Source organism: Brienomyrus brachyistius, chromosome 2 (assembly GCF_023856365.1).
Source record: "Brienomyrus brachyistius isolate T26 chromosome 2, BBRACH_0.4, whole genome shotgun sequence".
In the NCBI taxonomy this organism is placed as follows: Eukaryota; Metazoa; Chordata; class Actinopteri; order Osteoglossiformes; family Mormyridae; genus Brienomyrus; species Brienomyrus brachyistius.
In genome coordinates, this window is record NC_064534.1 from 13,078,794 (window position 1) to 13,091,260 (window position 12,467).

The window sequence follows — 12,467 nt, forward strand, 5'->3', positions numbered from 1 at the left end:
GTTGAACCTCGAGCTGCAATAATACAGGTCTGTTAAAAAGTGCACTTCTGCTCAGAACCAGGTGGTGGCGCCCTCACACTCAGGATATCCTGGATGTCTTCAGACAGGAAGGCCTCTTGGACGTCACAGACAGAAGGAAATTCCAAAATATAGCATGACGTTGTGTTAGAGACGACGTGAACGATGATGCTGGAGCCGAAAAACCTCGGCCTGCTTATGCTGAACGATGATATTGGACTCAGGGCCCAAGGTATTGATTGCTGTAAAGCCACAGTGATTTCTCAGAGGAATGTCAGGTTTGGGTTGGGTCTGTGGAAATCATTAGCTTCCTGACAAACAGCTGAAGTAATCAGAGCCTGGAACATGGTGCAGAGGAAGGCGGAAGCCCGAGTCAGAAGCGGGTGCTCAGGTATGTGCTGATCGGGACTCTCTAGCTAGAGGATGAGATCCAGATGTGGCTGTGGAGGGAGCTGGAGGGGGCTGCAAGTATGGTGGTGATGGAGGGAATGGGGGGGGGGCAATATCTCCCTGACAGCAACATTATAGGCCAAAGCAAACCTTGGGAGAAGAAGGAGTCTGACAGTGCGTGGTTGCTCTCCGTGAAGAAGATGAAGAACGGTAGGAGATCAGCTCCTTCGAGAAGGAATCGCAGCCCCTGAGTGTCTGTGAAACTAAAGACCAACAGCATCAGTTACCGAATATCCTTTAATCTCCTCATTTCATCTCGACTTTCTGCTATAATGTTATATTTGATGCGGCTGGATTTAACTTCGCATAAAGTAACAGGTAAATTAGAGCGCGCAAAAGAGCCACTTTACATCATTCCTGGTGACGGCTAATGTGTTGCTGTGTTACGCTGATATTTCTGTATCGCGAGTGTTAATGTGCTATCCATTTAGCAATTAATGAAATGATATAGTGACATAATAATGGCAAAGGTGAGTCATATAAAGTCACTTAAGCTCTCAGTATGAAAAAAGTGCATGACTACAGGGTTGATTCTTACTTACCCTTTTATCTATAGAGTAAGAGTAAGGCGTCATCCCCACAACCCAAAGCCTGGCTATCCTACACGGACATGGATTTGTGTGTGTGTGTGTGTGTGTGTGTGTGTGGTCCAGGTGTACCTTACACTGTGGGGTCCAAATATCCCCACAACATGATTAAAAACCTGCCATTCTGACGTTGTGGAGACCATTTTTCTAGTCCTCATAAGAGTAACCTCAATTTTATAAAAATCGGTGACTGCAATCAAAAAACTAAAAATGCCTAAAGACTTGTGAGTGAGAGAGATATTTGATGCATTTTCTTCCCTGTACAGATCCTGGGTCACCTTGATGGTTTGGAAAAGGAGACGCCTGTATCCGATTAATCCAGAACTTAGCAGAAGATTTTTCAAAAATTATTGCACATAATGGTTTTCTCTGTGAGAGTCGGCGACGTGACGTCAGTGTGTTCTCCACTTTCAGGCCTCCATGTAGAGCCACACGGCGAGCTTTTGGGAGCATCAGGGGAAGGTACCGGCGCGTGTGAGATCTGCGATTGAAACCCGCGTCTGATTAGCTCTGTCGTGTGAAACGCCAGTGAGAAACTCAAAACAAATGTGGACAGCGTCTGAAAACAGATCTAGCTTGGTTTCAGGCCATGCAGAAATGCAGTCTGAGGTTGGATGCACAGGACGTTTCCATGACGGAGCATTGATCAACTGGCTGTACTGGCCCCGCTTGAAGTCTCCGCACCACTAAGCTCTTCGTGTTTAAACTGCATTGTGACGGATAGAAAAATTCTTGGGTTGAGATTAAAGGGAAAAGAAAATTGCGGGGTACTTGTCATGCAAATAAACGAAGTAAAGCCCTGATGAATCAAGTGGCCAATGACTGAGCAGACAGGAGTCCTCGTAAACAGCTTCCCCATCACATTCGTTGTCTCCACTGTTGTCTGAGGCTTGATTAAAGTATTTTCAATAAAAGGATGTGCCCTTTCTTTCTATGTTTGCTCATCAACAAAAATAACGTCAGTTTAGGCCATTTCTGGGAGTTTATTGAGAACGGCTTGCTGTCTTATAATCCTTTATATTTGTAAAAGATGGCTGTAATCTTCCACATTCGTTAGGGAATCCTTCTGCTGCCTGTTCCTTTTACTTCAACCAGACAGTTTTGGGTTAATTGTGGCGAATATGAATGTACTCATATCCTAAACATTTTTGATTCAGGTGGTGTTGTGTGCAGCACAAAATTGCCACAGAAATATGGGGCGACACTGGTTTCCTATAAAAATATTCTTACAGCCTTAATGGTTAAAGACAGACAAACAAACATACAAACATTAAAATGATTCATTGTGACATTTTGCCCAATGCTCTACCTTCCAAACCTGTAGGCTCCGGCAGCCAAGGAAGAACAAGACGTGATACCTAATCACGGTAAATTCCTTGGATAGAGACTTGGAGGCATGATTTTAGTGCTGTGGATGGTGGGAAATTAAGTGGCACGATGAGAACTACGGTCTGGCATTGCCCCCTAGAGACAGGAACAAACAGGTTGCAAAAAGAAAAAAAACAAGAACACCTTTTTAAGTTTTCCATGCACCCGAAAGCACCAACAGCGCCCTCTGGTGCCTAAGATATTTGGTGTATATTTATATGGACCATCAGTCACGAGTATTTTTTTTTTTTTTTTTACGAATTTTATTAGGCTACCAAGTAGTAGAAAACTGCATCAATAATAAAGGTAATGGAAGAGGATAGACTTCTGGGAGCCTCTGGTCACCGACAGTAATGACATCACAGCTGCCCCAGGCTCATTCATTTGCCCCCTCCCCCGCAGAGCTCCAGCAGAATGGTGCGGTAATCACCTGAAGTGTCGTCCTGCCAAACAGAGGAACACTTTTAGGGCAGGGGTCAGACAGGGAGCAGGTTTTCACTCCGGATGCTCAGTGCCACCCTGTGACTCAGCTGTCACCCTGGTGCCACAGCGAGTGCAAACAGCACCACACCTTGATGTAGGAGTAGAGGCTCTTGCCACACAACATGGCAAACTCCGGCTTAATGTACATCATGTCGACCTCAGCACGGGACACCATGATTCTGATCAAGGTGCCGTCGGCGGTGCCTGCCCCCTGTGAACACAAAGGTGGGTAGGGTGAGGAGAGAGGCTCTGCTTTACAGCAGACACATGCCTCACGCTGACAGGCAGTTGGGTCTCCACGGCTCCAACAGCTCCGCGTCAGCAGGAGTGATCGGGGAGGTATGTTACCTTCATGGATTTGTAGAGCTGCTCCGCAAAGAATGCCGGCTTTTTCTTGATGCAGCTTACTGAAACAACAAAACCCTTAATGAGAGCCCTCTTCTCCGACATCACCTTAATTAAACTACCATTTACATCTATGAAATAAAAATTTCCCAGAATTCCAAATGTAAAGCATTGCTCACACCTGTATAACAGGAAAATGAACAGACATTGAAATGGATTCTTTCCCAGTGTAATATTTGGAAATTTTATGGATACAGTTTTTTTTGTGTTTTGTGAGTTAAGAGAATTGCAAGTGAAGATTTTGGCAAAGTCGGTATTTCAGTAAGTATGAACGACAGGAGTGATTCGAGGATTTGACCCTTGGAGAGGATCAGTCCATAAGAAATGCAGGATATAATCACTAACTGGATTTAGAATAATGTTTTTCAAATAATAGCTGAGAGAAAAAATAGGGTGTCAAAACTGCCCCTCAATGTCTAGAATTATCTATGCTGAACGGTGACATGGACCTTTATCGCTTTCATTTCCTGGTCATGTTTATCAAAATCTTCTTTGATTAGCAATTGCTGGGATGGACTTGCAGGCATTCCTAAGAGTGAATGTTGGGTTGGGATGAACAGATCTGGATGTTTTTGCCACCCGGTTAAAGAATATTCATAACAACAAAGACCTATAGCCAGGAAGATGCTCTCCAGGTTGCCGGACATCTCTCTCTTGATGCTCTCTTCAATGTCCCGGCCAGAGATCCTCTTATAATCTTGAAACACTACGCAAACAGGCAATGAGAGAGGAAGTCAAGTCACCAGCACAGACCATCAACAGCCCATTGCCCAATGGCATAAACACACACCCATAATTATGCGATTATTAGTAATGTGGTCGTCAAGGTCCAACAGCATTAATATATACCTATACTTTTAAGTGGTCATTAATAATGTGGTAATCATGGCCCAACAGCATAAATACCTACATATTTAATATCATGGTCATTAAGGGCAATTAGCAGTTGCTTAACACATGAATCACTTAGTGGTAGGACTTTCTAACCACTATTAACTACAATAAAAGTCCTGCAGACTGGAATTACCCAACGTTGGCCCAGTGCCATTGTGGAAGACCTGGCAGGGGCGGCCATTTACCTCGGAGGAGGTGATTCCTGTTTCTGACGCACAGCACAGTCAGGAATGTGGCCTCGTCGGTGCCCCACTGCGCCTCTCCAGCCTCAAAAATATCCTACAAAAGCACGGAGAGCAGTTACGGTCGTGCATATTATTCTGTAAGTGGCGATGTGTGCTTTGTTGCAAGCCGGCCTTGCAGTGCTGCCTGAGGATTTGCACCTTGGCATCCTGCAAGGCCTGCGCCTCATTGACAAAGGAGCCGTGGTCGCGTCCAGCCTGACATGTTGGTGAAGGAAGAGAAACATTGGTCAGCTTTGCAGTTAGCAGTTAGCAGGCAGATGCAAACACAGGTCTGTATGGCTACATAAGGAGGGATCGTTCTAACTCTGCGGTGAAGCTTCCTTTTTTGCACTGTGATATGAATCAATACAATACAACTTTCGGTTTAACATGATTGGTATTTAACCAGGCTAAAAGAGGTATTTCCTTATTATTAAAGTATTATATTATAATCATATTTGTATGGGATTTAAGAGTTGTAAATTACTTCAATGAACTAAAACCAAATCTATATTTTTAAGTATCAGCATAGAGGATTTTTCGTGATCTTGGGATCTTGGCCCGGCATCAGGATCACTGTTACCGTCAACAGGGACACCAGAACTCTCTGGAACATTCCAGAAGTGTCCCCACAGATGTCCTCCTCCAGGCTCCTGCCATATTCTGCACAGGGTACCACAATGAGGTACACATGGAAGAATCAGGGCATATTTCAGTTCTTTCCTTATTTAAATATATTTATAACATTTAAGTACTTAAAATTATGGCAAAAAAACATGACACTGACATTACGCGTCTAGCAGAGGAAAGGAGCAGTCAGACTGATGGGAAGAGCAAGGCACCGTGATGGTCTTACCATTCCATCATCAACAGGGTCGTGTTCCATTACAGATCGTCACATATCAAAGAATGTTTACCTTTGTTGTATGTGGCTTTAATAGCCTCTATTTCTTCACCACTTCTAGAGGCTAGGATTTCGATGAGGCAAGCTTCATCTGTCCCAGCTCCCTATTGGGGCATCAGAAAAGATCCCACCTTTGTTCCATGCTCAAAAAGATTGGCAGGTAAGAAGTAATGATGGCTTTGCAAGAGAAATAACAGAACTTTGCATACGGCATTAGTGTTATATGAGCACATCCCTGCATCGTACTGGGCGACCTCTGACCTTAATGGCATTTCTCAACTCGTAGGAGTCATAGACAGGAGGCGGCATCAGCAAACCCAGTACCACTTTCTCAAAGTTTCCAGACAGCTCTGACTTCAATTCATCCACCAGGTTCTGGAGAAGAGGACATGCGGGGGCAGACATGTGAAATCTAGGGTAGCTGACATGGAATAATGGATGAGATGTGGATACTTCCCCATAACCACAATGGTAATGTTGACATCAGGTAATATTATCATGAAATGAGACACAAACACTGGACATGAAACTAGTATCTCCACACATTATATTGACCAATTTGTTGGTTTATCAATGTTTGTTTTTGTTGGGTGTTTAGTAGGTCAAGCAAGCTTAGTACCATAGAAAAGATTCTGCAAATAATTTCACTGTCACACCCAAGTGGTTCATTGACCAGAAGTCCAACCATGTTGCAGAAGGTGGATCTAGTCATGCAGGCCAATGAGACATAATAGAGAATACCTCGGTGATATGGAGAGAAACCCAACGGAGCACGTTATGGATTTTTTAAGAAGAAGCACATTAACACTGGGCTAGGCATATCTGTTTCTCCTGGATAAGTCCATAACTCAGGGGCTCCATGCTTCTCCATATGCCCTGTGCCACCTCTTTCAACCTTCGATACAATATGCAGACTGAAGGGCATGTCTTGACTGGCTCATACGTACATGACAGCTAAAGGTCTGCGAAGCTCTTAATTGAAAGATAATATTCAATGTCAGACAATTTCATTTCAAGGAATTACCAGACTAAGTGTGAAAAGTCTTTTGTAGAAGAAAGAATTTACCCTGGATCACAGTATGACAATGAACTTATTTCATCCCTATTAATCATTATAAAAATCTTTGACTAATTGATTAAAATAAGATATGTCCTACTAAAAAGCAGCTCTTGTTTCACAACCCGGATCCAACCTTCAAAATGACAGCCTCAGTATCTTGTTTTGTTGGATTTTAGATAAGGCCTGCTGACCTTTGACCTCTTGATGGACAGTATTTGTTTAATCGATATGGCCGTGCAAGTCTCCACCTGTACGGCACACATCCCCTCTCTGTTAGGATTAATCATTAACCCTCCCTACCCCAATAACAGCGCTCAACTCTCTGTCAACAGTACGCTTCTATTTCCTCATTTCGTAAGAACAAAATTTCAATTTCCCATCCATAAACTGCTGCTATCGCTGGCAGAGGGAGAGGCTTTTAGATTCCTCTTACCTAACTGACTTGATTTCTTATTTTTTGCACATCCTGATAATAAAACACACTTTACTTATCATTCTTATGATCTGCTATACCTTCCCAAATGAACGTTTGAAAGCCTCCTTGATGAGCTGCCTCTGTGCATTTGTGCGGTGGGCCAGGACCTCAGTAATGGCCCCCTCATTGGTGCCTGGGGGAAGAACACTCTTGTTATCCTGGAAGCAGCATCAGACCCCTGACTACGATGTGCTGCTATGTCACATGGCTGCTAGCGCCGTCGGCCTCCTAATCCTCCATACAGTAAGCAGGCGTAACTTATGCTCCTTAAAATACTCCCTTCTTTATTATTATGGACCTTGGAAAAACAGGCTGCATTAAGAATGTTTTTGCGAGATGCCGGATGACTTCTGCAGACTCCCTGAAACCGTATGTTAAACCAATATGACGAACTGGAATATGACAGCTCTGACTGGGATCTAGTAAACAGTGGGAAAAAAACCAAGAACAATGACAATTAGGCTGAAGGTTCTGCATCTGCTTTGTTTTTCCGGAAATCTTCACTAAATGACATCTGTATACTACTCAGTTTGTCCACCACGGCATCGGGATTCGATTTGAGCCGCGCAAGCAATTACAAGCAGAGAAGGTGCTGGCTCATTCTTCAATGAAGCGCAGAGGGATAAATGAAGGATAATAACACACAAACACAAAGGAACGTCCCTCCGAATGAGTGCGGCGGGAATCGCTGCCTTGGCACCCACACACGTTTCTTCAGCTGTGTGTCTTTAGCATTTAAATCATTCCACGCGGAAAGGCATACCTCTGGGTTCCCCCACACGGCGTTCCAGACGTTTGAATTTATTTTGATTTATCGCACATTTCTATGGTAACTTCAACTCCTGAGTAAATCCTCTTTTTCATTGGATTGACATTGGATTCAGAAACACGTGATGCGTAGTGGACGTTATGCATTGTGGTTTAACATTTAATAAAGATACTTTGACTAACATGGACAATGGGCCATGGGGCCACAATGGGCCACAATGGGGGGCCAATAAGAAGTAGTGAGAAATAAAACAAAATATCACATGGCAATTAGGGGGCTTGTTCCCTAAAGTCTATATCATACAGGTTTGGCAGGTGCTACAATGTCACTTCACGCCCTTTCTGGTTCCCTTAACAAATGCTCAGCAATCCTGTCACTGCTCAGTGAAATTACCTTTTGTTAATCACTCACCTATTCCCTTCATGGCTCCCCTCAGCTTCTTGGCATCTGCCTCGGGGTTGAAGCTCTCAGATACAACAATTGTCCCATGAGTGCCCATCTGTAGGTACACATTCAGTGACATGCAGCCCGAGGACAACAGTTTAAAACCACTAGATTCTGAATGACTGGGATAACACTGAACGGCTGAACTCACACTCATTCGACTCATCTAGTTACTCGTGAAATAATTATCCATCTCTCCATCTTCCAAAACCATTCATCCAGTACAAGTACTTGATGAGACTGAAACTTGTCCCAAGAAGCACAGAGCACAAAGTAGGGGGCACCCTGTACGGGATACCATCAATTGGGCTGACACTCCCAAAATTGCACACTATGGACAATTTAGAGACACCGATTCACTATAATTGCATGTTTTGGACTGCTGCAGGAAACCGCAGCATATATAGGGAGAACATGCAAACTCCATCAAGTAATTATACTGTTATTTAATTGTATTCGTAGGATGAAGTATCGTCTGCTAGTATGCTTATAACGAGCATATAAAAACAGAAAATAAGTACTGCAAGCAGAAGAGGAATACATGTCAGAGGAGAAGGAGTGTGTGGTTGGCTTGGAAATACAAGTATTTGTACTCATTAGAGTGATTATGGGGCTGGTATGTAAAATTAATCACATTTACAAAGGAGGGAAAAAAAACATACAGTGAGTGTATAAGTCATAAAACAATATTTTAGTTTTAAACATGTGATACTGGGACATAATGAGGGTTTGTTGTCGGATTGTCGAAAGTACGTTCATTTAAATTCTGAGATTCACAAGTTAAACAGGAAAATATACAATGACAGACATCGCTGAGACAACACTTACCGCTGCCATGTTGAAAGAGATACTGTCACAAAGGTTGCAAGTAGATGATTCTGGGTTTGCTGGAAGAGGAAGAGGCTACAGCCTGACTGACTGGGGAAAACACAAAATCTTTCAAGTCATATGGACAGGGGTTTATGTCCCTAAATGCAATCTGCCTTATCACTGTATTTATGATTTAGGTCACATGCAAATGCAACTGGTACAGAAGTGCTACTCTCTACTTCTGCTGTTGTTCAGCACCATCTTATCTGAAAATCCTAGTCTACATCAGACTCTGTACACAAATAACATTGATATTGAACTGATAAAATTACTAATTTACTTTTACAACTTCTCATATCCATTTAGGTAGAGCACCTAATCCAAGCAGAAATTCTACTCAGTCAAATAGACCTTCTGCACAGGATGGTACTCTGTACGGTGATCGAATGCAACCTGTTTACGTGGGACATTTCCTTCAAAATATCTTTCATTATTAATAAATACCCAACAAAAAATATTGACAATATAGAGACACCATGCATTTTTTTTTTGAATATGGCATGTCTTGGGACTGTGGGATGAAACCTGCATGAGTGCAGATAAAACATGCAATTTAAGCCTACACGAGCCAGGAGGTGTCACGTGGTATCCATTGAACTACCGCGCCACAAAATCTGAATGAGATTACATGCCTAATAGCAGTCAATTTGAAATATACTGTTTTTGGCAGTAATGAATGTACGCTCGCGTATTATATGAAATTAACGTAACAAATTTAGTAAGTGCTACACGTATCCTCTTCCCTGGGAAAAAAATATGTATTTTTCTGTAATTTAATGCTAATGAATGATGCTTTTAAGTCGCTACATCATTTAAATAGGTAAGCCTGCAATTTTCATGAATTACATCAGAATAATCCACAATGTTATTTTACAAGGATTATTTATAATTCATAAACGTTTGGCACTCGTGAATTAGCTGTGAAGGTTATTAGACAGTACTGATGTTTCAGCAGAGCTGCAAAAATGAAGAGCTTAAAGGTGCACCGTCAACAGGACAAAATAAAAATGTACCTGAAGAAAAGGTTTCCACCACATAACTCATAAGGAATATATGGTGTATTTTAGCCAAACTAATTTTTGCGAATATCGAATTTCATTAGTTTTTCACTGTGAAGGAAATGAGATTGGTTCGTGGCTGTTTCAAGCATATTGTTGCTTCCGAGTATAAAATAAATTTAGGAATAATACAATGAAACTGATAATATAATGCAGAGAACTTACATTACACAGTAAATATAACTAACACGTATGTTTAAAAGGGAATTAATTGAATGAGTACTCACTTTTCTCGTTCTTTATTCAGTGAAAGTCTCGGTGTCGTAATTTAATGAAATGATGAACGGGGTTTGAGGTAATATAGGCCGGGGCGTGTATTGACATAAGAGCGACAGGTTGGGTAACCGAGGGGGCGGAAGACGCATGTAAATCAAAACTTGGACGCGCTGAAATAAATGGATATCGATTTTCCCCACAGATTCCATTCAGTTAGTATTACATTTCATTAAATATTACATGAGAGGCCACGAAACCAGACCCGGATTGCAGAGGTTAATAGAAAAAATGGTACGTGTTTAACATGACGGAGTTAATTTAGTTTTGATTGCATAGAAGAAAGAACTCCCAAGAGACTTTGGGGGGTTAAATACCATTTAACTATACGCATCCTTTTTACTATGATTGATACATCTATCCCAGTTAAAATTACATTATCGAGGGTATCTAGGGTAAACACATTTAATATAGCGTTAAAACGTGAAAAGTATCACATTATAACGAGATACCTAAATATTACAATATCTCGTTTTAACGAAAAATGAAATTATCTCGTCAAAACGAGAAAGTTTTGTGATATGGTATAATATAATACTAATCTGGTTAAAATGAAATTCTAAATGATTTTGTTAAACGAAAAGCGTTTCTCCTTATAACGTAATGGGTATGTTATGTTGATTCTTTTACATAATTTGATCACATTTTACTTCATGCTGGGGACGAGACTATGCACGAATACTAGGAGTTTTACGGTAGTAAATTTATTTGTTCAAATCTTTGTTATGAGGCATATTGTGTCACTCATTCCAATTTGAGAATATTCTTCTATATCCGACAAGTAGCCACACAAAGTTTCACCCAGGTCTACAGTGGAATTCAGGAGTTAAGCGGAGGAATTGCTTCTTCCCCCTCAGCTGTTAGCGTGCTCAGAAACAACCTTACAGCATTGATTCTCCGCCCCACCCACCTCCACACACAACTTCTCACTAAAACTAATCAGAAAATCCCTTTTCTGTGGATCTGTTTGCGGTTCTTCACCCTAATATGCTGTCTCCTTTCTGGATTACATAACCCGTCACCAGTTTCAAATATAATTTTTCTATGTGCATGCATGAATATTTTATATTCTGAACTGCAGATCTCAAGAGCCGGGCTTAGGAACCATTTGTAGGGTTATTATTAAGGATATGAAATCTGTCATTGACTTTGTTTATGGTGGGGGGCTTCTGAACTTTTTATTCCGTGTAACCAATTTGCTGGGTAACCTTGAACAGTCCCTAGTGCTTAATTGGAAATTTAGGCTATGTGGGTGTTTGGAAACAAATGAAAGATTCTCAAGATAGCAAGATTCTTTATTGTCATTTCTTTCATAGAGCAGTATGGCAGAAATGAAATAACAGTCCCCTGTGAAGCTCTTGTGCAAGGTCACATACATTAAATTTACACATTGGACAAGTACAATAATGAAATTAGATGAAATTATCCTTTATTTACCATTTACCTGTACATTGGAATGCCTCTCTTCATCTACCCCATCTTGCTCTCCACGAGACACACAGAACACATGTAGGCGAGAGCAAGCTGGGGGGCGGGGGGGGCATTGCGCAGGGTCAGCCAGCGTGCAGCACTCTGGGGGCTGGGGGTTAAGGGCCTTGCTGAAGGGCCCATGAACATGTGACTATTCTGCAGATGCCGAGTGCCCAGGAAAAACTGGTGAACCTCTGATCACAGGCACTAATACTAATGCAAATGGTAAAATGAAGGATTTATCCTTTTTACTTATTAAAATTACTATAGCATAATATACCCTAGAACAGAAATTAGATGCTACCCCAATGAAAACCGTGATATGTTTCTTTTTGTGCTCAATATAATATAAAATAATACAGGGTGAGTATTGTGAAAATGGGACACCTGGCATTAATGCATTTAGAATGATATCAAGTTGGGATTCAAGACATTGAGATGATTCTGCACATTTTTCCAGAAAGCAAATTTTCAGAAAGTATCCCATTTTAACAACATTCACCCTAACCACAATATAATATAATATAAAACATATTGCATTTGGTGCAAAGCAAAAACCAACCGATCGTTGCAGGGTGCACATAGGGTTAATTTAAGGCATATAAGTTGCATCTTTCTAGACAGTGGAAGGAAACTGGAGGATCCAGCAAAAAGCCATGTATACTCAGGGTTAACACACACACACACACACACACACACACACACACACACACAC

The 12,467-nt window shown here is 41.6% G+C and overlaps 1 protein-coding gene across 1 annotated transcript; it reads right to left on the reverse strand.

Annotated features, from left to right (window-relative positions):
* Positions 1–2,018: 2,018 nt before the first annotated feature.
* On the reverse strand, positions 2,019–11,397 carry LOC125721898 (annexin A4-like). The gene is made up of 13 exons (XM_048998112.1): positions 10,237–11,397; positions 8,910–8,999; positions 8,049–8,136; positions 6,907–7,001; positions 5,595–5,708; positions 5,347–5,437; positions 5,013–5,092; positions 4,589–4,645; positions 4,391–4,484; positions 3,922–4,017; positions 3,255–3,313; positions 2,995–3,117; positions 2,019–2,866 (listed from the first exon to the last, which is right to left on the reverse strand). Exons 2-13 carry the CDS (start codon positions 8,916–8,918, stop codon positions 2,804–2,806), a joined length of 969 nt encoding a protein of 322 aa, XP_048854069.1. The 5' UTR covers positions 8,919–8,999; positions 10,237–11,397; the 3' UTR covers positions 2,019–2,803.
* Positions 11,398–12,467: the final 1,070 nt, after the last annotated feature.